At 47.4% G+C, this 26396-nt stretch overlaps 1 protein-coding gene across 3 annotated transcripts in view; it reads right to left on the reverse strand.

Annotated features, from left to right (window-relative positions):
* Baiap2l1 (BAR/IMD domain containing adaptor protein 2 like 1) overlaps positions 1-24815 on the reverse strand; it is a 53027-nt gene extending 28212 nt beyond the window's left edge. For 2 of the 3 annotated variants that reach the window (XM_090324341.1, XM_090324340.1), the window contains exons 1-2: positions 24530-24815; positions 555-630 (exon numbers count right to left, since the gene is read on the reverse strand). In XM_090324341.1, coding sequence (XP_090180467.1) covers positions 555-630; positions 24530-24580 — 127 coding nt within the window. In that variant the 5' untranslated portion in view covers positions 24581-24815. Of the gene's footprint in view, positions 1-554; positions 631-24085; positions 24159-24350; positions 24438-24529 lie in introns of those variants that run through there. The other variant, XM_090324343.1, reaches the window with a different exon arrangement.
* Between the last annotated feature and the right edge of the window lie 1581 nt (positions 24816-26396).

Genomic DNA, 26396 nt, shown 5'->3' on the forward strand with positions numbered 1-26396 from the left:
CAAGAGGCTAGGGAGGCCAGGGAGAGCTAGGGAAAGCCAGGGAGAGCCAAGGAGAGCCAGCCTCACGTGCTAGCCTTGCTCTTGAAGGACAGAAGATGCATGGCACAAACACAAGTAGAAGACATGTCCATGGCAAGGATGTAAGAGGAGAATTTTGAGTCAAAAAGCAAAATCAATAGTTATAGCAGCCTATCATCCAATTCATACATTTCATATACACAACAGCACTAACCCTTGCAAAGTTTCTGGATTCAATTATATATAATTCGTTCATTTTAAGCTATCTTAAGCCAGGCACTGGTGGTGTATACTGGTAATCCTAGCTACTCAAGAGACTGAGATCTGAAGACTGGTTTAAAGCCAGCCTGGCCAGGAAAGTCCAATTAATCACCAGAAAACTGGAGGTAGAACTGTGGCTCAAAGTGGTAGAGCATGAGCCTTGAGCAGAAAAGTTCAGCCTAGACCCTGAGTTCAAGCCCAACAACCAATAAAAAAAATTCTGGAATGCCTTTTGTGTTTGCTTTGCATTTATTGATTTGGATAAACAGACTTACCGTTAACAGCTTTTTCATAATTTTTGCCTAGGTTGATTAAATTTCGTAGTCCAGGATTGAACTGCTCCATCACATTCTGACAAACATACAAAACAAAATTATTAATAAACAAAGAATAGAACACATAATCTTGCAGCCTTTGTTACTGTGCCACCTGCTATCTTCACAGTCCTCAAAGTCACAAATCCGGACCGGCACCCATTTCTTACCGCGTGGTCCAGTTGCATAGAACCTTGGCAGCCCTCAGTTCCCAAGGGGGACCTAGAACTCACCATGAACAGCACGCCGCACATGCTGACATCCCGAGCCTCCAGGGGCTGTGAGCCAGAGGCTGAGGTGCCCTCCAGGTGTGAGTGGATTGGTAATGCTTATGTTCTCATGTTAAGAAATGGTGGCTGCTGGCTCATACCCGTAATCCTGCTAAGGAAGCTGAGACCCTGGGGAATCTTAGTTCAAAGACAGGTTGAGCAAGAAAGTCTATGAGACACTTATCTACAATTTAGCACCTAAAAGCTGAAAATAGTATCAAACTTGAGCGAAAAGCTCAGGGACAGCATCCAGTCCTTGAGTTCAAGACCCAGCACTCACACAAAAGAGAAAAAGAAAAAAAGGAAAGAAAAAGAAACAGGTGATATGACCCTGAACTTCATTATAGCATGATTCATTAGGATATGACGACAGACTATGACTACCTGCTTCATTAGATGACCTGAATGAACTTCATTGTAATATTATATCAGGGGTAATATTCGAGTGACCCAGTGACTGGAAACTTCTAAGAGATTTCGATCTTATTCTTCCTCACTTCAAGACTGACAACATGATGAGTGTCTTGCTGCTGTCTCTGAATAATGAGCCACTCAGCACGAATCACTGGCCCGCTCCAGTCTCCCCACCTCCTCCCGCCAGCCCCACATCCTGTCTGTCGGTGACCAGGGGTAAGAATGAGAGTACCCGGCATGCAAAGGGGCATGCTCACTCAGACCAGGGCTCTCATTAGCACTGGGAGTGGAGGGGTAAGACAGCTGCCTCGTGCCAGGAGAAACCACCTCTCCCCACCCCGCCCACTCCCAACAAGCTTTCAACTAAGCTCTTCTGTTTATTATGCAGTGTTCTTGGTCTTTCCTGTGGAGAGTGACTTACTGGCTTCAGGAGGGCCAGGGCCTGGCTTCTCTGCCCAGCCTCACTGTGCCCTCCCTCAAATGGCCATTTTCAACTATGTCAACAGTGTCCGTGGTGTCTTTGATGGCTACAATGGGAGGAAGGGACTTTCTTGGTTTAAAAAGCCATTGTTTGTCCTGGGATTAATAATTGTGTCCTTGGCTCCTCAGCTTCCTTTTCTGTGTACCTGCCTTAATTCCTTCCTGCTGTCAGATCTGCCAGAGCACATACCCCCATCAGTCCTCGAACCCAGAACTGCCAGCTAAGCTCCCATCCCCCTCTCAGCCTCTTCCACAGATTCTTGTCCTCTTATTCCACATGGCCCCGTGTGGCTGAGCTGTTCCAGCCTGCCAGGCTGTGGTCCTTCCATTTCCCTCTGGCTGCTTGTAGCAGGAGCTTAGCAGCCACACCTATGTCTTCAACTTCTTTTGACTACAGACCGTCCTCCAAGACACATCTAACTAAGAATGTGCTGGTGGCTCGCGCCTGTAATCCCGGCTAATTAGGAGCCTGAGATTAAGGATCATAGCTCAAAGTGAGCCTGAGAGGGAAGATCCATGAGACTCTTATCCCCAGTAAGTTATCAGAAGTTGTACTGTGGCTCAAGTGACAAGAGTACTAGCCTTGAGCAAAAGAAGCTAGGGACAGAATCTAGGCCTTGAGTTCATGCCCCAGGACTGGCATGTGCATGCATGCATGGCTTACTTCTGGTTGCCACTCTTTGCTGCCGTCTTGTAAAACTGACGGCTCACTGCGGGTACTTTTTCCCACTAATTTTACTGGACATTTGGAGAATCCTAGAGATGTGGAAAATTAGGTCATTCGGGTCTAAAAATGTCCCTGCTTTATTTTTTGTCTCTATTCTTTCCGGAACTCTGGAATTTTCACATCCTGGATTTACTACTTCTCATTTTGCTCATTGTCCATTTTCTTCAAAAAAAAAAAACAAAACAAAACTTTATTAACACGCACTAATTATACAAGAGGGATTTATGGCAGTATCATTGTTCACTTTGTCTTTATGCTCTATATTGCGGGCAGATATTCTCCACATCCCAACTCTTTTTTTTGTTGTTGTTGTGGGGGGGGGGCAGTCCTGGGCATGGGCTCAGGGCCTGAGCACTGTTCTTGGACTTTCTCAAGGTTAGAGTTCTACCACTTGAGCCACAGCACCACTTCTGGCTTTTCTTCTAATGTGGTACTGAGGAATCAAACCTGGGTCTTCGTGCATGCTAGGCAAACACATTACCACTAGGCCAAACTCCCAGCCCTCTTCTGTTATTTTCTTAAGTGCTTAATATCATAATTTTTTTTCTTTTCCTTTCCCTTCTGTTCCTTTTTTTTTTTTGCCAGTTTCAGGGCTTGAATTAAAGGGTCTTTCTCACTTGGGTTTTTGGCTCAAGGAAGGCAATCTACCACTTGACCCATATCTCCAGTTCTGAATTTTTTTTTTCTGGGTTGTTTAGATATAAGTCTCTTAGCTTTGTCTGCCTGAGCTGGCTTTGAACCTCAATCTTCAGATTTCATCCTCCTGAATGGCTAGGATTGTAGGCATGAACCACTGGTATGTAGCCCACAGTTTGAATTTCTAAAAAGTGCTTTAAAAGTTTCCCTTTTCTGTTTGTTTCTGGTAACACTGAAGTTTTCACTCAGGGCCCTGTATTTGCAAGGCAGGTGCTCTAACCCTTATATTTATTCTAGGCCAGCATAAATTCTCCAATTTATACTTTTTTTTTTCTTTTGGCCAGTCCTGGGGCTTGAACTCAGGGCCTGAGCACCGTCCTTGGACTTTCTGCAGGCTAGAGCTCTGCCACTTGAGCCACAGACACCACTTCTGGCTCCCCCGCCATGTATATGGTACCGAGGAATTGAGCCCAGGTCTTCATGCATGCCAGGCAAGCACCCTACCTCTAGGCCAAAGTACATATACTGCTAGCCCCCTATGTATACTTTCTAGGTAGCTGGGGTGACAGGTGTATACAGAATTGCTTTCAATGTTGAGATGGGGTCTCCATAACTTTTTGCTTAGGTTGGCTCACTCAGAAAGATTCTTCCTGACCTGACTCCTGTGTAGCTGGGATTATTGGCATGAGCCTCTGACATGGGCCAGGTTCTTTACTTTTTTTTTAAAAAGCACCTTTCTATTCTTGATGAATGCATGTAGCTTGCTGATGTTTTATTCCATTTTCTTGTTTAACATCCCTCTACCTTCCACACTAAAGACTGTCCTCAGGCTTTTGGTGGTTGTTAGCTCATTTTTGGCAGAGAACGCCGTAAGTACAGCAGGAAGCTATGGTATCTTGCAGCTGCACTGGACAGCAAGTCAGTTGGGAGGCCAGCCAAAGATGGCAGCCTAGGGCACTGGGTTTCCCCTAACATCCCATCCCTGGGGTGGGGCGGAGGGGGTGGGGGAAACATCAGATGATCAGGGCTCCTGTGAGGAAGGGGGCTAAGGAACTCCTAGGGTACTCAGCTGATTTTCACCCAATTCTGAGTTTTGCTCCTTGGTGGTTCCAGGGCTCCTCACCCACCCTGAGATCCAATCTGTGGTCTGCAGTACTGCAGCTGGTGGCAAGGGGCGGGAGAGGAGCCAGGCAGTCAGGGCCTTGCCCAGCACACTCCACTCCTGCCCCCTGGGCACCCAAACCCCACTTCCCTCAGGCCTGGTCCTCAGCTACTAGGGCATTGATTTGGTTTCCAACTCCTTTGCTTTCTTAGAAAAGGAAAAGAGAAGCAGTGGCTCTGAATCAGCCTGCCTAATTGGAAGTCCACTCATCACACATCACTGGGACAGGCGTGGGTCTCAAGCTGATGTGTCAGGTGGGCTTGCATGCTTCCACCTCCACTCATTACAGGCGGCCACCACGGAACATCTGGAGCCACATCTGATATTTCTACCATTTCTTCTAAAAAAAACGGGCCAGTCCTTGGGCATTCTCAAGGCTAGAGCTCTACCACAGCACCATTTCCTGTGTATGTGGTACCAAGGAATGGAACCCGAGGCTTCATACATGCTAGGCAAGCACTCTACCATTAGGCCATGGGACCACTCCTGGCCCCTCAATTTTTTTTTATTACTTTAAAATAGTTTAAGACTAATAAGGAGATATAAAATAATACAGCGTCTAGCTCCTAGCTACGCTGCTCTGTATCCTCAGCGATCTCTTCTGTAAACCACACTGTACTCTTGGAACTAACAAAACTGGACACTGGAACAGCATTAATAACCACAAACCTTATTTGCCTCTTACCAGTTCTTTTATCAACTGCAATCCATCTGCCTCTGCCTCCTGAGTAGCTGGGATTAGAGGTATAATCCACCATACCCAGCCTCTCTCGGTTATTCTGGGAGTGGGGATGGAGGGGAAATTATTGCTATAAAATTTTATTGAATGTGTAGATTTCTACAGCCATCTTCTCAATTGTAATAGAGGGCTGATCCATGGACACAAGACTCCTTTGTGTACCCCTTCTAGTCACACCCTCCACACCCATCCTGATCTTAGGAAATGAGGAAGCCTCAGGTCTAATTCTACCACTGGGCAATCTTGGACAAATGGAGCCATATGCTACATGAGTAGCTTTGTCACTCAGCATGATGCCCTTAAGACAGACCCTACCTGGTGGCTGTGTCCACAGCGGTTTCCACCAGCAGTAGCCCATGGAACAGATGTCACAGTTTGCTTATCGATTTGTGTGAAGAAAATCTGAGTTGTTTCCAGTTTGAGAAATGGGCTACATATGGGTGTTTGTATGAACATGTTTTTATGTCTCTCGGATAAAATACCCAGGAATTCAATAGGTTCAGGATCACGCCTATAATCCTAGTTATCAGGAGACTGAGATCTGAGGATGGCAGTTCAAAGCCAGCCTGAGCACTAAAAACTGTGAGACCCTTATCTCCAATTAACCACTAGAAAACAGGAAGTGGGGCTGTGGCTCAAGGTGGTAGGGCGGTGGCCTTAGCTGAAGAGCTCAAGGACAGCACCCAGGCCCAGAGTTCAAGGCCCACGACTAACAAAAAAATAAAAGAAGAAATGGCCAGGCTTGTTTCTAGAGTGACCATATCTAGCTACTTAGAAGGCTGAGATCTCAGGATCCAGGTATGAAACTAGCCCAGGCAGAAAAGTCCCCATGAGACTTCAATTAACAACTCAAAAACCGAAGTGGCACTGTGACCCAAAGTAGTAGAGCACTAGCTTTGAGCACAAAGAGGCCCAGGTACAGTGCTCAGGCCCTGAGTTCAAGTCCCACAACAACAAAAAGGCCTGCAATAGACCCAGCACTGGTGGCTCACACCTGGAATCCTAGCTGTTTCAGAGGCTGAGATAGGGAGGTCTGAAGTTTGAGGCCAGACTGGGCAAAAAAGCCCCTGAGAGACGCTTGTGAAGTGACAGGTGAGTAAGGAGTTGAGTGCCTGTCATCAAAGCTGCTAAAGGAAGCCTAGAAGAGGCACATCACAGTCCAGTACCAAAAAAAAAAAAAAAAAAAAAAAAAAGGGCTGGAGACCAAGCTGAGAAGTACAGTGCATTCCTGCCATATTGTTATGTGGCTGAGCCTTAAAGGTGAAACAAAAGGCAGATAAGCAGTCACTAACATCTGAAGATACCAAGCTACCACGTCCAGAGGGTGCAAAATCAAGGTTAAATAACCAGGAGCACTACTGTTCACTCCAGACAAAAAAGACCAGAAACTTTAAGCAGGTGTAGGCCACTTCCTGGTTGTGTAGGCTTAGCTAAAGCGATGCAGGCCCCTTCCAACAGTGGAAACTCCTTCTATGCTGGCCCGTGGCCATTAACGTAGCTGTTCCAGCTAGATCACATGTTGTTTCTAAAGCCAGGAGCTCTGTGTTAGGAAACTGAGATGTCACCGCGGCTGCTGTGTGCGTTGCCCCATCCCACACCAAGGGGTGAGGACTGTTGTATCCCAGGCCACCTGAGCGGTTGCACAGTCCACTTCAGTCACCAGGAACAACCTCGATGTGTATGGGAAGAAGTAAAAGGGATAGGTAAGGTATAAAGTAGGTCGATTACTGTGTTAAAGAAAGAAAATAACCAAGCTCGGTATGGCTTTCCAGTACCTGCCTGGCTGGGAGGGTAAGTTGCCAAACCAGTTTCAGGCGAATGTTTACTTCCATCCAGAAAAATCGGATGGGGAGAACAGAAAATTAGAGGCTCTTCAACTGGTCATGTAACCTTGCCACATCTGATGGACCGGAAGAGGGCTAGGTCTATCCCAGTGGCTCAGCAGCAGCAAGTTAGTGGCCAACTACTAGAAATCAGCTGTTGAAAGCTGGTACTGGTGGCTCTTGCCTGTAATCCTAGCTGCTCGGGAGGCCAAGATCTAAGGATAGAGGTTTGAAACTAGTCCAGGCAGAAAAGTCTGTGAGGCTGTCTCTAATCAATTAGTAAAATGCTAGTCTGGTTGGCTCAACCGACAGACCTCTGTAAGCAAGCAAGCTGAGCAAGAGCTTGAGGCCCTGAGTTCAAGCCTTGTGTTACACATAAACATACACAAAGAAGACGACGAAGAGGAGGAGGAGGAGGAAAATGAAAAACGAGAGAAAGAAAAAGAGGAGAAAGGAAAAGGTTATAACAACGGCTCCCTAGACAAGCTTCCAGATATGTTTCTTCCTCCTTCCTTGAGTGCAGCCAGGAGCAACAGTCTCTGCCCCACCCTTGCCTACACCTGCCTTTCTCTTCTGAGCTGGCAAAGGAACACTGGGCGACTGAGATATTTTTTTGTTTTTTCTTTTATCTTAACTTAGAGCAGAAATACGCATGCAAGACGTAAGTGCAGTGGCTCACGCTTGTGACCTAGCTATTTGGGAGGTGGAGACGGGGACAATCCATGGTGGCCAATAAGCTGGGTATGGTGGTACTTGGCTACCACTCCAGCTGCATGGAGGTGTAGTACAAAGATCACTGCCTAGGCAAAAATGCAAGGCCCCATCAGAAAAAAATAAATGCAAAAAAGAGTGGAAAGTGTGGCTCAAGAGGTACAGGGCTGCCTAGCCAGCACTGGGCCCCGAGTTCAAACCTCAAACCTCAGGACTGCTGGAAAACAAGCAAAACACTCATCCAAATATGCAAACTTTTGGACCTCCTATTGGATAGGAATAGTTTTGGCTGCCATCAGCCAGGGCTTCCTGTCACACCAGCAGTCACACGGTATTCCACAGCCATCCTCCCAGATCCTTGACTCCTCCAGTATAAATGATAATGAGGGGCCTGAAGGCGGAAGCACGGAGGCACCTACCTACATTCTAACTGGTTCTGGGGATGGAACCCAGGGCCTCACCCTCCTTAACCACTCCACTAGAAACTGAGCTCAGCCCCGCCCCTCAGCACCTCTTATCAACTCTCAGCAGCGCCAGGCGCTTAGCTTACCCTGGAGCAACTGTAATCAAAAACTGGAAAAGGGTCATTCTTCCTAGTTACTCAGATCATTCTATAGGCACTTCTGTTTCCTCAGGTCATTCTAGACACTTCCATTTCCTCTCTGCAACAGCTGGCTTAGTCTAGAGAAGGCCAGCGTAAGCCACCACAGAACAGTCTTATTCAGTGGAAAGCCTTTTCTTTCATTCACTTCTTCCCCATTGGAGATACTCTTAAGCTGTATGGAGAACCATGTTCCTGGCTTGGAGCCGGGGATTTTACAAGGCTCGTCTCATTTGATCCCAACACCGCGGTTATCATTATCCTGGTTTTACAGAAGAGCTGCCAAAACTGAGATGTCGTATTTCAAAACCCTGCTCAAAGTCCTGCGGCCGGAGGCAGAGGGCCCCGCACCCACGTGATCTCAGGGTCACCTTCCTCACCTCCCACTTGCCCCATGCCAAGAGAGTTCTTTCAAATGCACTATGAAAAGAAGCGAGAGGAAGGGCTACCCTGCGGCTCAGGTGGCAGAGCACCAGCCTAGCAACGGAATGGCCCAGAGTTCAAACCCCAACACTGCCAAAACAAACCCCAAAATAAGATGCTCGAGGACCGGACTACTTTGGTGAGACATCAGGGCCATCTCTATCCCTTTTCTTTTAAGGTGTTTTCTTATAATCTATCCTGTTCTTAGGGGACTATCATCATATCATTAATCCACACACATCTCAGGTAACTTCACTATACAGACCTTCTGACCCAGGCAGCCATTTATCATTCCTGCTTCCTTTTCTTTCCATTAAAAAGCCAGGCACCAGTGGCTTCTGCCTGCAGTCCTAATCAGGAGGCGGAGATCTGAGGATCAAGGTTCCAAGCCAACTCAGGCAGGAAAACCAACTACCAAAAAACTGGAAGTGGAGCTGTGGTTCAAGTAGCCTTGAGCCCAAAGTTCAGGGTCAGCACCCAGGCCTTGAGTTCAAATCCCAGGACTGAGGGAGGAGGAAAAAAGCCTCCTGTGGTGCCCCTGTCAGGTGAACTCCCTTGGCTAGGTAAGGAACCGTCTGCCTGTGACCCCCGGGGGCCCTGCCACCGGCGGCCAGGGCTGACAACTTCCTAACACATTCTATACTTGGATCCACGCATGTGTGGGGTCATGATTGACGGGCTGAGAACATGCTGGAATGACAAAAAGATGTCAGTGGAATTAGCTCATGATCTCACTCATGCATTATCGTCATCGGCATCAGGTCACCCACTAGGGCACCCTGTGACTGACACCACCCGCTAATACAAACAGAGGTAACGTGGAAAGGCCTTCCATGCACTTCAAAGGAAGTTACTATTTTTCTTTATTAGCACACATTAATTATATAGAGAGGCTTCACTATGATATTTCCATTATGCACATAATGCACTTTGGTTAACTTCACCCCTCTTCTTATTGCTCCCTAACTCAGAACAACAGTTTTCCCCCCTTTTTGGGCGATACCAGAGAACTGAACTCGGGGCCTTGGGCTTGTTTGGCAGGCACTCTACCACTTGGGCCAGGCCGCCTGGGCACAGATATCACTGAGCACGACAGGTGTTAGGCACTGCACTGGCCACTGGTTAAGAGGGAATCTTTTTTTTTTTTTTTTTGGTCAGTCATGGGGTTTGAACTCTGGGCCTGGGCACTGTCCCTGAGCTCTTCACCTCAAGGCTAGCGCTCTGCCACTTGCGCCACAAGTGCTACTTCCTGGTTTTCTGGTGGTTAATTGGAGATAGGAGTCTCACAAACCTCAGTGCCTGGGCTGGCTTTGAACCTCGACCCTCAGATCTCAGCCTCCTGAGGAGCTAGGATTACAGGCTTGCGAGGGAATCTTGCAAGCTACTTTTCCACCTGGGCTAGGCTTGAACTTTCATTCCCCTAGTCTCTACCTTTCAGGCCTGAGCCACTCAGCGCATTATTCTGTTTTCCATAAATGCATATAAAATACTTTGGTCACTGTCACCTCTTGCCCTTTACCCTTCCCACTCACCCTCCCTCTCCCCCTTCTCATAGATCCCTAGCATCGCCGTTTCTTTTAAAGTCTATGATTTTAGGTTATTTTTTAAATTTTTAGGCCTACATCTGCATATGAAAGAGAGCATGTGACATCTGTCTTATTTTGCAGTGGGGTTTATTCTGCTTGGCATTGCGATTTCTAGTTACATCTATTTTCCTGCAAACAGCTGGGGCTAGGCCCCAGGGTTGACCTTCCCACAGATAGGGGTCCAGGGACCTCAGCTCCAGGCTCCCTCTTGCTCTGGTTCTGCACACCCAGCCCACAGAGGGTCAGCTCCAGACCTCTGGGAGACCTCCCTCCTTCCTAGCTAGCGCTCACTGTGTCCTTGGAATCTGTCTCTTTCAAGTGCTTTCTGTCTCCAAGGTCCTGAGGTGACCCCCCACTATACCCCAGCAGGACAGAGCCCGGCCCATCTGATGCCCTCCATGCATCTGTGCTGCAGACACGGGCCACAGTGGCACACTGGCCCTCCAGTTCCACGGGCACATGTGAGCATACCACACACACAAGGACCCAGTGGGCCAATTAGCTGTGAAAAGCCAGCATGAGGTAATGGGGCCAGGTTTGCAAACCTCATTAGCTCAAAGCAGTAAGTCGTTCCATCCAGGAGTCAGAGCTGCAAGGTACTGCTCTCTTACTAAGGCATAATGGGCTTACAAAAGATGATCACCACAATTTCTAAGTGTCCCTTCTCTCCCTCTCCTCCTACCTCTCTCTCTGCTGGTCCTGAGGCTTGAACTCAGGGCCTGGGCACCATCCCTGAGGGCTCAAGGCTATCACTCTACCACTTGAGCCACAGCACCACTTCCAGCTTTTTCTGTAATTGCAGGTAAGAGCCTCGAAGACATTCCTGCCCAGGCTGGCTTTGAACTGGGTTCCTCAGATCTCAGCCTCCTTCATGCATAGCTAGGGTTACAGGCATGAGCCACCCGTGCTTGGCTCATACATAAAAGTTTCCCCCGCACTCGGTTTCATACTTTTATTGCTTCTTTTTCAGTTTCAATAGTGTAGGACAGCACACTTAGTGACCACCATCACAAAGCTCTGCCATTTCTATGAAGAGCAGCCACAAAGTTGGCACCAGGCTTTAGACACACACGAATGTGCGTGCAAACACACATACACACACACACACATAAGATTTTGCATACTCCTACATACAAACAATACTATGCTCACAAAAGTTTTTTAACAACAAAACAAACCTGACAAAAGCACTTGATACCCCTAAGGATGCAGGTATGGCCACAGTTGTATGTCTGCTGGGCGTGGGATGGTGACACAGGTCAGCCAGTGAGCACAGGTCCCCAGGTCCCAAACGCATTATGCCCGAGCAGTGCCTGCACCAATTCCCCCACCCCCAGAAAATCAATCGGCTCCATTAGTACAGAATGATAGGCCATCCATTTCAAGACAAATCTGCTGGATTAGCAACTGTCTTTCCAGCAGGCCTGGGGAAAGACTTTGGCAAATGTTTTTCCAGAAAAACAAAAAACAAACAAACAAAAAAACAACCTTCCTTCTTCGTCCTACCAGGGGCATCTCCACAAAAAAATCTTCACCCCGCAGGAAAACAATAACCACCACCACCTCCACTAACCATCCACTGTAGCTTAAGCCTTGTTTGCCCTTCTCCCCCCTCGATACCAATCCAAATTTTGGTTTATGAAGAATTATTTCTGCAAAAGTGCTCCTTCTGTGCAGAGGTCATGCTGGAAGGGAGGGCATGAGGCCCATGAAATCTGTCCCCAACAACACGGTCTGAGCAGACCAGTGGGCCAGGGCTCCCGAATGCACAGGAGGCCTCTCTTGCTTAGCCTGACCCTCTTTTTTGTTTGTTTTCTCAGTGTACAGATGGAGCCAAAGGGCTCAAGATATGAGTTCTACTTGTGCTGTATCCCTAAGACAGGCTCTTACTAATAGTTTTGCTCAGGATGATTTCTAACTCTGGTTTCTCTTGCCTCTGCCTTCTGAGTGCTGGGATTACAGGTGGGTTCAACTATGCCTGGCTGGGCTCAGCCTCTAGTAAAAGAAGGTCCTTAAAGAGTTACAGTACTTCTTTTGTGTCTGAGTTCCCTAAAAACCAATAAAGTGCCAGGTGCCGATGGCTCATGCCTGTAATCTTAAGATACTCAGGATTGCCTTCAAATCCAGCTCAATCAGGAAAGTCTATGAAACTCATCTCCAGTTGCTCAGTAACAAGCCAGGAGAGTTGTGGCTCGAGTGGCCTTGAGTAAAAAGCTAAGGGAATGCTCCCAGGCCCTGAGTTCAAGCCCCAGGATTGGCATACTTAAACTCACACTCACACACATGCCATACACTTCTGAAGACTGTTCATTTGGTGAAATTGTCTCGCCTGCCTACTTATGTTTTTAAACATGTATCTTGGGATAAAAGGCAAGCAATGAATTTACAGGAAAAGGCCCAGCCCTGTAATGGTCTGCATTTGTCTAGAAAGTCTCAAAGGCCTTCACAGGTAGCAGATCAAAGTACATCAACCACAACACCCCATTTTTCTTTCCTTTTCTTTTTCAAGTTGAAAGTTCCTCCCACTGTCAAAGCAGTATCTGGAATAATCATAGTGAACTTCTCTCCCCAATATGGGCCATTCCACTCTGAATTAAAACTGTAGCTCTTGCAATCAGAGAAATACCTCAAAGCATTATAAAACAGTTCTTGGGCCTGGGAGTTTGGCCTAGTGGTAGAGTGCTTGCCTAGCATGTACTAAGACCTAGGTTCGATTCCTCAGTATTACATTCATAGAAAAAAGCTGGAAGTGATGCTGTGGCTAAAGTGGCAGACCACTAGCCTTGAGAAAACCTAATGACAGTGCTCAGGTGCGAGTTCAAGCCTCAGGACTGGAAAAAAATTACTATAAAAGTTTTTTACCTAGTTCTCAGATTCCAGAAAGGAGAATCAAAATTCCTAAGTAGTATCTATATGTAAAGCTGTCTCTCCTCTATTCCCACCTCCACCCCTTGCTTGTCCTAGGGCTTCAACTCAGGGCCTGGGCAATATCCCTGAGCGCCTTTCACTCAAGGTTAGTCCTCTACCACTTGAGCCACAGCACCACTTCCAGCTTTTTCTGTGATTAGTTGGAGATATGAGCCTCATGGACCTTCCTGCCCAGAATGGCTTTGAACTGTCATCCTTAGATCTCAGCCTCCTGAGTAGCTACAATTACAGGTATGAGCCGTCAATGCCTGGCTTACTTTTTTCTCTCTTACATTCAATTTCCCCAAGATGTTTTACAAATTGCCTAGAAATTTTCTCTGGCTCATGTCTGTCATTTTAGTTACTCCAGAGGCTGAGATCTAAGGATCGAGGTTCAAAGCCAGCCCAGGCTCAAGTGGTAGAGCACCATGTTTGAGCCAAAAAACTCAGAGACAGCAACCAGGCCCTGAGTTTAAGCCCCAGGACCAATATACACACAAGAAAGAAAGAATGTGAAAGTAATGCACCTTCTATCTGGTGAATATAATTAACCCCTCTATTAATTACAATAAAAATATATGAAAGAGAGAGAGAGAAAGGGGAGGGAAGGGGAGGAGAAGGCAGAGGGGAGACAGAGGGAGAGAGGGAGGGAGGGAGAGGGGGGAGAAAGGGAGGGAGGGAGGGAGGGAGGGAAGGAGGAAGGGAAGAAGGGAGGAAGGGAAGAAGGGAGGAGAAAATAAGATTCCTCTGGAGCTTAGTCCTCCTTTCTGCTGATACTAAGATGAAACAAAGGTCAAAGAAATGAAGTGATGGAGGCAGATCCCAACAGGGACAAGGTCAAGGAAACACACGGTGACAGTGGCCAGCTGGCTGGAGGCACTAATAAGTTTGGCTGGGCTGTGCTGTCTCAGCCTTGCACTCAAGGGCCTGCGGGCCTGAGAAACAGGACTGTGGGCCTAAACCTGCTACACACAGGGAACAGAACAGGCGCTGGAAACACAGTGGCCACCGTTACTGGCGTAGGTGGAGGTGAGGGTCTTCATTTCCACGGCCGGTGAAGCGGATCCTCAGTACGAAGCCCATAGCAATTTCTATCTTTTTGCCATCTGGCTCAAGAAAGGGCTTTTCATGCTCAGAAAGGGCATAGGGCACACAAAGTGACATTGTGTGCCTGCGGCCTCATCACTGATCCTTTAGCAAATATTTATCAAGCTCCGCCTGTGTCTGCCACTTCTAGAGAGATATAGCAATCGGATACATGGATACATTAATACAGTAAACGGATGCTTGTGCAGCAGTTACAGTGCAATAAGTGCCTGCCATTGCTACAGAGAGCATTAACATTAACACCTACTATGTGCCAGTGCCTCACCATCATGTTTAATCCCCATAGCCTCCTGACTTGGTTCCTATTAGCATCCTATTATTCTTTGGTATATACAGTACTGGAGTTCAACTCAGTGCCTTGTGCTAGACTTGAGCCACATCTTTGCTTTATTAGTTATTATCTTATTTAGTTATTATTTTATCAGGGTCTTTGGTGTTAGCTTTGGTTAGCCTGGACTTTTATCCTCCAATTTACATTTATCCCTGGGATGTCAGGCTAATACCACTACACCCAGATTATTGGTTGAGATGGGGTGTTGATAACATTTGGTCTGGAATCTTGATCCCCTTGATCTCTGCCTTCTGCAACTCTAATCCTTATTTACAAACTAGAAACCTGAAGCACAGGCATGTGGATTAAATATCAAAGCACACAAAATGGGGGCTAACACAAACTGGATTGGTCAGCTGAAGATATCTTCCCAGGGTCTAACAGCTGAAGAAATGACGCTGGCATGTCTGGAGTGGCACGGGGCACTGTCAGACGCAATGGATCTCCTCTCCAGGCTGCTCAAGGTATAACAGGGAGACCAACAGACCACTGGGTCAATGAAAAACTTATTTTCTTACTTATTTTGTAGGGCTGGGTTGGAACCCCGGGCTTCATGTATGTCCAACAAGGAAGGGCTTGAACATTGAGCTGCAGCCCCAGACCCACCACGGGAGTTTTATTAAAACGGTGGTCATCATTCTCACAGGCCATGAGTAGAAAAAAGTTTAGCTAGGCTCGGTGGTTCACACCTCTAATCCTAGCTATTCTGGAGGCTGAGAACTGAGATTCGCACTCCAAAGCAGTGACACTCTTATCTTCAATTAATCACTAGAAAACGGGAAGTGGGGCTGTGGCTCAAGGATAGGGTGGTAGCCTTGAGCTGAAGAGCTCTGAGACAATGCCCAGGACTTGGGGTAGGGCAACAGCATTGAGCTGAAGAGCTCAGGGACAGTGTCCAGGCCCAGAGTTCAAGCCACATGACCACCACCAACAACAACAAAAAAGAATTTCAATGTCTCTAGCATAGCTAATTTTCTGTTACATCTGTGACTCACTACTATAATCCTAGCTACTCCAAAGACTGAGATCTGAAGATCACAGTTCAGAGTCAGCTTGGGAAGTAAAGTCCCAAGACTCTTTGTTTTTTTTTGTCAGTAGTGAGGCTTGAACTCTGGGCCTAGGTGTTGTCCCTGAGCTCTTCAGCTCAAGGCTAGTGCTCTACCATTTTGAACCACAGGACCACTTCCAGCTTTTTCTGTATATGTGGTCCCAAGGAATCAAACCCAGGGCTTCATGAATGCTGGGTAAGCCCTCTACCACTAGGCCACACTCCTGGCCCCTACAAGCCTCTTAACTCCAACGAAGTACTCAAAAAAAGCTGGAAGTAGAGCTGTGACTCAGAATGGTAGAGCATTAGCCTTGAGCAAAAGAAGTTCAGGGACTCAGCCCAGGTCCTGAGTTCAAGCCCCAGGATCATCACCAACCAAAAAACAAAACAAAACAAACAAAAAAAACAACAAAACTAAATTTCTCTTTAAAAGGTTAACTTTTAAAACAGTATAAGATGGCAAATCTTAACTTTGTTCTAAGATATGATATAGGGATGGAACCTATATATGTATTTGTACATTATTTTTTGCCACGTTATAAAAGTAACCCTTTCATATTTTAAAAACACTCCAAGACAGGCATGGCAGCTGATGTTTATAACCCAATATCAGGAGGATATTGGTTTGAGGTTAGCCCAGAAAGAAAATCAGTTAGACTGCATCTGAACCAGTACAGGCTGAGTGTGGTGGTATATACCCGTCAATTTATGCAGGAGCGTAAATAGGATCTTGGTCTGGAACAAGCATAAGTTCTGGACCCTAGAAAAAAAATAACTAAAAATAAAAAAAGAAGGGCTGGGAGCATGGCTCAAGTGGTAGAATGCATGTCTGATTCAATGTCCCTAACTCAAACCCCAGTACCACCAAAAAAAAAAAAAAAAAGAAAATTCAGAGAAGTTAAAACTCCAGAAAGCCATTGAAGTTTTGTAGCAAAGGAAACAGCCTACAAACACCCAACAATTTAAACAACAAACAGAAGCATCCACAGTTTAGATAACTGGAGGGTCCACCCTGCTGTTCTGTTTTGGGGGGGGTGGCAGGGGGAGGCCTGCTCCTCCCAAGGCAGCCTGGGAGCTTCCTTCCATCTACACCAGCCTCTTCTATTCAGCTCTGGGTCTGGGAACACTTCTACTCATGATTTGGTTTGTGAAAGGAAGCAGCAAGGGCAGTAGTTTAATCTCATTTACCTACTCACCTTTATCTAGAAGGTAAGGATTCAAGGTTAGAAAACCACGAATCTCAAATCAAGAAAAGAAGCAAGTGGAGAGGTCTGAGTCTATGGTGCTCTGAACAGATGGTGACATGATTCTTAAAATGGAAGGCATGAAATTTGGGGTATTCTGCACACACACACACTCGTACCCTCATACTGTTTTAAAAAACCTGCTTGACTGGCATATGAGTCCAGAAACCATACAACCCCATACAGACAACAGCACAATTTGGTGCCTGCTTTCTGGCATTTTCTGATGAGCAGCAACTGTGTTTTAAATGCATGATCCCTTGATCACAGCTCCCTTCTGAGAACTGAGCTTTCAGGGCATGGGCAGGGATCTGGGATAAGCTTGCTCTTCTCAGGGTACCCACTGCAGTGGCAAAACAGCAAAACACTGGCAGTGATCTATACGCAAGAGCAGAGCTATATCAACTCTTGGAGAACTGAAATACTGCAGCATAGTTATCACAATGAACTTCTGAACATGGACAGACTGACATGGAAATATGTACGGGAAAGGACCAGAAAGGGTTGTGGGTATCTGGGTTGCAGATGACTTACTTTCAGTATAAATTTTCATAAATACTCTGGAAATATTCTGGCATCAGAGGGGAAAATCATTTTAGAAAGCCTCCATGATTAAATAGATTCCCAAATAATTATGGGAGATTCTGACTAAATTAAATCTCCTGTAACTATATGTTACAGAAATCTCCTGATATAAAATGTAACTCACAGATGGGTGCCAGTGGCTCATGCCTGTAATTCTAGCTACTCAGGAAGGCTGAGCTTTGAGGTTCTGGCTCTGGCTTCATGGTTCAAAGCCAGCCCAGGCATTAAAGTCTGTGAGACTCTTACCTTCAATACTTAGAAAAAGCTGGAAGTAGCACTATGAATCAAGTGGTAGAATGCTAGCCTTGACCACAAGAGGCTCAGGGACAGCGCCTATGCCCAGAGTTCAAGCTCCAGGACAGGCAGGGAAATAAAACAAACAAACATGTAGCTCACGGAAATTCCTTTTAAAAACTGGCTTATGATGGGCTGGGGACTTGGCACAAATGCTATCTCACCTGCCCAATAATTATGAGGTCCTCAGTTCAAACCCTGGCATAAATAAAAAATAGAAACAGCTAGAAAAACTAGCTTAGTGTACCTAAAACAGTAAAGTATCTACATTGAAAGTATTTGCATTAATAATTAATTAGCAAGGAAATCAATTTACCTCAACTTTACATTCCATCCCAGTTTAACACGTTTAATTCCTCTTTAACCGGCTTTCTTTTTTTTTTCTGGGGGGGTCATACATCTTAGCCCTTCCAGTTTGGGTAAAGGGGGGAGGGGGCTCATTAATACCCCCACACCTCTTCCGTGAAACCCTGTGTTCAGCCACGACAGTCCACAGTGTAGCCCTGCAGCAGTGGGACCCGGGCCCGACACTCGTCTTTGTGACTGTTAAGTGTCTCCCCCCTTCTCCCTCCCATCCCCGCTTGGGGGAGTCTGGGTTTGAATTTACAGCCTCATCTCCATCAGGTGATGATGGCAAAACACAGGACTGACATCATCAACCACTGGCAAGAGGACGAAGCAACCGGAACTCTCAAATGCTGCCAGTGAAACCTCAGCGAGTGTGACCGCACATTCTCATTTTCACCCAGTCCACTCGAGTGCACTCACTAGACACAAGGGCCCACACCAGCAGATATAAACTAGGATGCTCCCAGAGCACCCACTCCTAACACGCCCTTTGTGGGTGGGATGAGGGCAAGGCAAATGCCATCCAGAGAGGAACCAGCTGCTCCATATTCACGCAGGACAGCACTGCTCAGTCAGGAGAACAAGCTGGGTAGAGTAACTCCAAGAACGTGAACAAATCTGGAATCTGACAAACACCCAGGGGAAAAGAAGATAGACAAAATAATGAATGCCATTAGAGGTTAGGCGAGTGGATACCCTTGGGGGATAGTGCCCTAAGGAGCTGGTCTTACCTGCTCCTTCCTTTCTCTCTTTCCTCCCTCTATCTTCTCTCCACCCTTCCTCCTTTCTTCCTTCTCTCCCTCCTTTTCTACTTCTACCTCTCACTCCCATCCTTTTCTTTTTCTCTCTGCTGGGGACTGAAGCCAGGCCTAGTACTTTCCAGGCATGTGTTTTATGCTTGAGCCTTTCCTTCCTATGGCCTGCTCGCTTGCTTTCTCTTTGCTTTCTTTCTTTCGCCAGTCCTGGGGTTGAACTCAGGGCTGTCCAGATGTGAAGTTCAGAGCACTGTCCTTGGGCTTTCTCAAGGCTAACGCTCTACCACTTGAGCCACAGCACCACTTCTGGCTTTTTCTATGTATGTGGTACGGAGAAACTGAACCCAAGTCTTTGTGCATGTTAGGTAAGCACCCTACCACTAGGACAAACTCATGGCCCCCTGGTTTTTTGTTTTGTTTTTGGTCAGTCGTGGGGCTTGAACCCTGGACTTACGTGGGTGCTGTCCCTGAGCTCTTCAGCTCAAGGCTAGCACTCTATCACTTTGAGCCATAGCATCATTTTCTGGCCTGCTTTTTCACATGGTGCTGGTCACACAGTGAGCTCAGTTCCTGAGAAAATAGGGAGGTCTTCCCTATGTCTATCATAGTTCCAGAACAACTTTCACAAATTAAAAAGTTGAAGCCAGCAGGTAAGTTAAATGAATGTGTGTGTGCAGTGTTTAGAAGAATGCTTACTTATTTTTTGCCAGTCCTGGGCTGGATCTTAGGGCCTGAGTTCAGTATCCAGCACTGGCAAAATAAATAAATAAATAAATAAATATATCCAAGTTGCTGCTAGTCTACACACATGATGTTTCCCTGAGGGTCTGTGTAAGGGAGACAGGAGGCTTTGAAGTAAATCTAAGAGCATCCTTCTGAAGCCAGGCATTGTGGCTCACTCATGTAATCCTAGCCACTCAGGATGCTGAGATCTGAAGATCACAATTCAAAGTCATTTCTGGCAAGAAAATCTGTGAGTCTTATCTCCAATTAAGCAGCAAAAAAAGAAAGATAGAAGCAGACCTATGGCTCTAACAGTGGAGCATTAGCCTTGGACAAAAAAGCTCAGGGACAGCACCCAGATGTGGGGTTCAAGCCCCACGATGAGCTTCAAAAAAAAAGAAAGAAAGAAAAGAAAAAAAGAAACAAAAATCATCCTGAACCTTAAGGAAAGTAACATCTCTCTAAGACATGCCCCCAGTTCCCCAAGTTTGATCACTGTTAGATAGCTCAGAAAGTTCTTCCTTGTTAAAGAAAAAGAAAAGTTTCTGATAGGGGAAAAAAAATCTGCCTGCTCTATATTTTTATTTTACCAGACCCCCCCCAAAAAAAATATTAGGCTACTCCGATTAACATTCAATAGCTGGCAGGCCAAACTGCTGTTTGTTCTCTGGCTCTTGCTATCTATCACCTTCTCAGCCCTCATGGAGCCAGGAGCAAGCTGTCTGGGTTCTGCAAATTCCATTTTTATCTTCAGCACATGAAGAAAGTAGAGTTTGGGAAGAGATTAAGATACGGAATTGAGGCTCATGCCTGCAATCCCAGCTACTTGGGAGGTGAAGACCATGAGGACTGAATTTCAAGGTAAGCCTAGGCCAAACATAAGTGGAGACAGCATCTCAACCACCAGTACATGGCAGTGCTGGCCTGTGGTCCCACCTGTATGAAAGGCTGTAGGTACAAGGTTCATTGTCTGAAGCCACACAAGACAGAAACAGGTGACCCTATCTGAAAAATAACAAAAGAAAAAAAAAAATAAGGGGGTAGGGGGTGGAGTGCCTCAAATGGCAGAGAACCTGCTTAGCAAGTGTGAGACTCTGAGATCAAACCTCAGTACTGGAGGGCAGGAGGTTATGACGACATGTCTGTCATCATAATTTGGTGACACTGAATTAAGAAAACACTTGGTGTGTGCATTTGTTGGTTACTAGAAACGAAGTAGCAAATGGCCGGTGAGAGGCTGGCCACTCACAGATTCTAGGCCTCGGCTGTCAATCTAAAAATAGCATGCACACTCAGAGCTCACACCTACCTCCAGGGCAGGTGGATGAAATGAAAACTTCTATGAAATGTATCAGGGAAGAGCCGAGTATGGTGTTGCATACTTCTAATCCCAGTACTCAGGAGGTTGATATAGGAGGGATTTTGAAGTGGAAGCCAGCCTGGGCAACAAAACAAGACTCTGTCTTCAGCAAAACAGAAAAGAGGAAGAAAGAAGGGGCGGGGAGAGGAGGGGAGTATCAAGGCAGGTACAGGAAACGTAAGTTAACAAGCTGATTAATGTTCATTCACTCAACAAACACCACTACTATATATCAGGAACTGTCCAGGGAGCTTGACCTTCAACAAAACTCCTTGCCTGGTGGCGAGCTCACATTCCAGGTGGGGAGGAAAGAGAAAAACTATCGTAAATAAATATGTCATTTAGTATATTTACATTCTAAGGCATTAAGTTTTATGGGAGGGAAAGGTAAAGTAACTGCTTGAGGCAGAGCTGAGAGATAGGTGGCAATTGTTGGCAATTTTAAAGGTGTCGTAGGAGCAGGCTCCTGGAGAAGATGACATTCAGAGACTTGGGTGTTCCTTTCCCCGTGTATTCCCACAGGTCCACTTCCCCTTCCACCCCTTTCCCCCTGGCTTAGCAAGAGTCATGTGGGTGGGGCACCACGCCACTGATGACGTCTCCCCCCTCCAATCCTACACGTCTAAACTTCTAGGAAGGTTGTGGCTACCCTTAATGAAGGGTGTTTTTGAACTTTACTTCATACTCTCCCACTAAAGCAAGGGACTCACAAGGGAAAACCACACAAACTCACAAGCAAGCTTTTGAGGAGCAAATTATGGCCCCACTACAGACTCAAGTGTGGGAAGGAGGAGGGACCTTGGGGCTGAACCGAAATTAGCAGCAGCAACAAGACTTAATATTGTAGGGCTTATTATCAGGCCATTTGTTTGAAGAAACTGTAAGGCACACACCTTCCCTGGCAATTAGCATAGATCACCAGTAACCATTTGTCTAAGCACATATTTTAGAAGACTCAACAAATGTGTACTTAAGAATATTTGATACTGCATAGAGGATCAGGCTACTTTCTAGTAGCCTCTCCTTTCCTCTAAAGCATTTATTTAGTCCTTTATTTCAAAGGACTAAAAAAAAGGCAGGAAGAGAGAGAAATGTATAAAATCCATACAATGGGTCCTAAAAATCTCATTTGCAGGTGGCTTTCACAATCGCACCTGCCTGGGCTAGCTGTCTATTCGTGAAACGCTGTAGATGACTTATTAGGTTAGGTAACATGTAGGAGATGTGGTGTGGAAAGAACCAGGTTGATCAACAATTTGCCTGTAGAATTTGGTCATATTTTGCGTGCACTGTTTTTCCCCTGTGATCATGGGCATGGGGGGAGGTAAAAACGTTCAGGTTTCCTGTCAAGATCTGTAAACGAAAAACTTCACTGTGTGTTTCCATTAGAGCTGAACCCTGGGCAAGGCAAACAGCCTGTGCTTCATTTCCTAGATTATATAAACTTCTCTGCCTCAGTGGAACTCTTTTTTCTTTCTTTCTAGTCCTGGGGCTTGAACTCAGGGCCTACACACTGTCCTTGGACACTTTTTTTTTTTTTTACTCAAGGCTAGCACTCTGCCACTTGAGCCACAGCACCACTTCCAGCTTTTTCTGTGTATGTGGTTCTGGGGAGTTGAACCCAGGGCTTCATGCATGCTAGACGAACACTAAGCCATGATCCTGGCTTTACTAAGGAATTCTTATCTCACCACCTCGAAAAGCAAACAAGCAAAATCAACCCAAATCCCTAAACACTAATCAGGAAATGATGATTAAAAACAATCAGAGTTGGGGAGTTTGACCTAATGGTAGAGTGCTTGTCTAGCATGCACAAAGATCTAGGTTCGATTCCTCGGTATCACACACATAGAGATAAAGGCCAAAGTGGTGCTGTGGTTCAAGTGGTAGTGCTCTACCTTTGAGAAAGCCCAAGGACAGTGCTCAGGCCCTGAGGTCAAGCCCCAGAACTGGCACAAAACAAAATAATCAACATTTAGTGTACTTTGGGTAAGCCCTGAGACACCTGGAATGCAATATGGTACTGTTTCCTGATCTCCAGTGAGTCAGACCCAAGACTGAATATCAGCTTAGGTGTGGTACTGTACACACACATGTCCATCGTTGTGAAGGCTGAGGTGGGAGTATTTGTGAACTCCAGACCAAACTGGACTCCCTAGTCTCAAAAAAAAAAAAAAAACTAAATAAAAGGGCCCATTTGAGGATCTCAAGTTGACACTGTCATTTTGTAATGGAAAAACAAGCTCGTGTTTGAGGGATCCGGGTGGTTCTATGGGATTTTTGAAACAGACAACACTGACTGCAAATATCTGCAGTTCTCACTTCACAGTTTTCTCCTGTCCTGTCAAACCAAGAAATCTGCACTCAAGTCTAAGAGTTATTTACAACCTTCATCAGCACCCCCAGCTCTGATTCTACCATCATTTAAGTACAAGAAATCTCACTACTACTAACACTAGGCTTTAAATATCCACATTTCTAAAAACTGCCCACTCTGGAGACACACTATTAAGAGTCACAGTTGCTGATCCCCCAAAATCTGCATCAACAAAGTTGCTACTTGGTCCACCTATAAAGAACGACACAGATGTTACAGTATCCACTGTGTGTGTTAGATGAAAAAGATCGTGAAAATATTTGCACACTGTTTTTAAGTTCTTGCCCAGTTTTTGCTGGTCAATAAACTGATTTCAGAGACTTGCTCTGACCTGCTAAATTCAGAAACTCATTTAAGAGTTTAAAAAAAATTAAAAAAAAAAAAAAGCCCAACAAATTATAAAAATGACTAACTCCTCTGGCTACCAATGAAGTTCAACAACTTTCCATCTCAGGGGCTCCAAGGAGCCTAAGTAGAATTAAAACAAAAGTTGTTTTGTAGTCTATTCACCGTAGATGATTAAACGCCTATCTTATTTCAACTGGAATTCATTTATAAAGTACTTAAAACGTACTAAACTGACCACTAATCCTCTGTCGAGTTCCTGGAAAAAAAATTCGATCACAACTCACAGGCCAAGTTAAAGAGCCCGATCGAGAGCGTTCCTGTTTTAGAAGATTGGGGTCCAACGTCTTCACGACTCGATTCTCTTCCATGGCCATCGTGGGGGTAGAAGAGCCAGGTTCAACTTAAACACTTGGTGGGGGTGGGGGGTCGGGGATGGGGGGGGGAGGACAATCAAGCGGGGAGGGGCTTCTCGGGCCCCAGGAAGCCAGACTCACCTGGGGATGGATTCCTCAGGATGGGGGAAAGTTTCTCCCCCACATCCTGGCTCCGTCGAAAGTCTAGATCACTCTTGGTGGGAAGGGGGAGGGGGTGGGGTGGGGGGGGAACTTTAGCCCAGCCAGGCCGGGGCGATCACGGAGAAGCAGGAAGGACACGGGCCCCCCCCCCCCGCCGGGACCGCACAGGATGATCCCCCAGCTTCTCCAACTGTCCCCCCAAATATATATATAATATATATATATCTATATCAGAGGCACCTACAGGTCGGCCGTCAACGCGCAGCGCCTCGTCCCCGGAGCCCGGCTGTCCGGGAGGGGGAGGGGAGGCCCTTCCCGCCCAAAGTCCCCCTCCTCACCCCGGGACACAGCCGCGGGCGCCGCCCGTCCCGAGCCTCCAACCCCCGGACCCCGAGTCCCGCCGCGCGGCGCCCCGAGGCTCACCCGGTAGGTGCTCTCCGTGAGCCGGTTCACCTCCTCCGGCCCTCGCGACATGGCTGCAGCCTCCCTCCGGGGGCCCGGCGAACGCCCGAGGACTCGGTGGGGCCTCGTGGCCGCCCGGCCCGGGGCGCCGGAAAGCGACGGAGGAGTCTTCGAGGGTCGGTCGCCGCCACAGCCGTCGGCCTGAGACAGCCCGCGCGCGACTCCACCGACTCGGTGTCCAAAGTTGGGGAGCCGCGTCCGAGGGGGAGCCGAGGAGAAGCGGCCTGGCGCAGCCCGGGCGAGCGGGGCGGGCCGAGCGGCCCCACCTGAGGCGCTCGCGGGGCGGGCGGGGCCGAGGACTGAGGGGCGGGGCGGCCCCACCTGAGGGGACCTGGTGGGCGGGGCCTCGGGGGGGCGGGACAGAGGGGGCGGGGCCACCCAGCTGGGGCAGCCTTAGGCGGAGGGGAGGAGACCGGTCTCCCGAAGTGGGCGTGGCCTAGCAACCCGATGGGCGGGACGGCCCCCCGGCGGAGGGCCGGATTGACAGGGAGGAGACACGAGTGGGCGTGGTTTTACCAACCATGGGCGGGGAGCTAAGGAGGAGCTAAAGAAGGACAGAGCGGAGTGGGCGGAGCGTGCCCGGCTGGAAAAGCCGGATTGGAGGAGGAGGAGGAGATAACTCATAGTAGGCGGGGCTTATCAGCCCGGTGGGCGGAGGCGGCCCGGATGGGCGTGGCAGACGCGAGTTGGGCCGAGTCGCCCTACCTGAGGCTCCCGGGACGCCCCGCCTCCGCCCCGCCAGAGCTTCCCGGCCACATCCCGGACCCGCTCCGGCTGCAGAGCTCCCAGCTGCGTGGCTGCGGTGCTGAGGTCAAGGACTTAGGTCTGGGTGGTCCGGAGCGTCCCTCTTCCGGATGGACTCCTCCCCGCTGACTCCTGCAGGGTCGGAGAAGAAGCCAAAGGATCTGCCCCCCCACCCCGCAGGGCTGGAAGCTCCCGGTGTGTCCCACACTTAATGGCCAAGAATCTGCTTAATGAAACGGCAGAACACTTTTAATGTTAAAAACTGTTTCACGTTAAGGACGAGTTTTAAAATGTACTTACAGCTGGGCTAACAATCATGATGGGATTTAGAAAGTCACCCCAAGGCCTGTCATCTAGCACCCCTGTCCTGTCCCCAGGGGAGAGGCAGAGCCATCCCAGGGCCTTTCTCAGACGGTGTGACCCAGGCCCCTGAAGGCCCAGAACCTCTTTCTAGCAAAAAGCCTTCTTCAGGATTTGTGTGTGTATGGATGCCCCTATGCCTGAGGTGGGAACTGAACTCCTCGCCTGGGTTCTCTCCCCCTAGCTTTTCCACTCAAGGTTACCACTCTACCATTTGAGCCACAGCTCTACTTCTGGCTCCCCCTGCCCTCCCTTGTCTCCTCCCCCCGCTCCCCGTGGTTAATTGGACATAAGAGTCTCATGGACGGCTGGCTTCCAACTGAGATGATCAGGTCTCAGCCCCCTGAGTAGCTAGGATTACAGGCTTAAGCCACCTGTGTAGGGCTACTGCTTAGCATTGTAACAGTTCCAGTCTACAAAACAGGAGGTCTTGGTGTTGTCTTTTTTTTTTTAATCTGCTATCTTGGCTCCATTGCATAGCTTTTGGGCAGAAGTTCTCTAGGAATGTACAAAAGAAAGCTGTATGTAGCCCAGAGGGAAACACTGAAAGTAAGAAATGTCTGTGGATGGAAATGCTGTAAATGTTTGAACCCTAGGGCCGTGTTATCAGGTTTTGCGAGCAATAAAACATTTGCTTGGGAACTAAACAATAGTGTGTGGATGCTGGAGGGAAGAACTCATCAGGGGGACAGCCATGTCTTTCCTTCACACAAGTCCCTGGGCA

Source organism: Megascapheus bottae, chromosome 34 (genome assembly GCF_031878675.1).
Source record: "Megascapheus bottae isolate mThoBot1 chromosome 34, mThoBot2.hap1, whole genome shotgun sequence".
Classification (NCBI taxonomy): domain Eukaryota; kingdom Metazoa; phylum Chordata; class Mammalia; order Rodentia; family Geomyidae; genus Megascapheus; species Megascapheus bottae.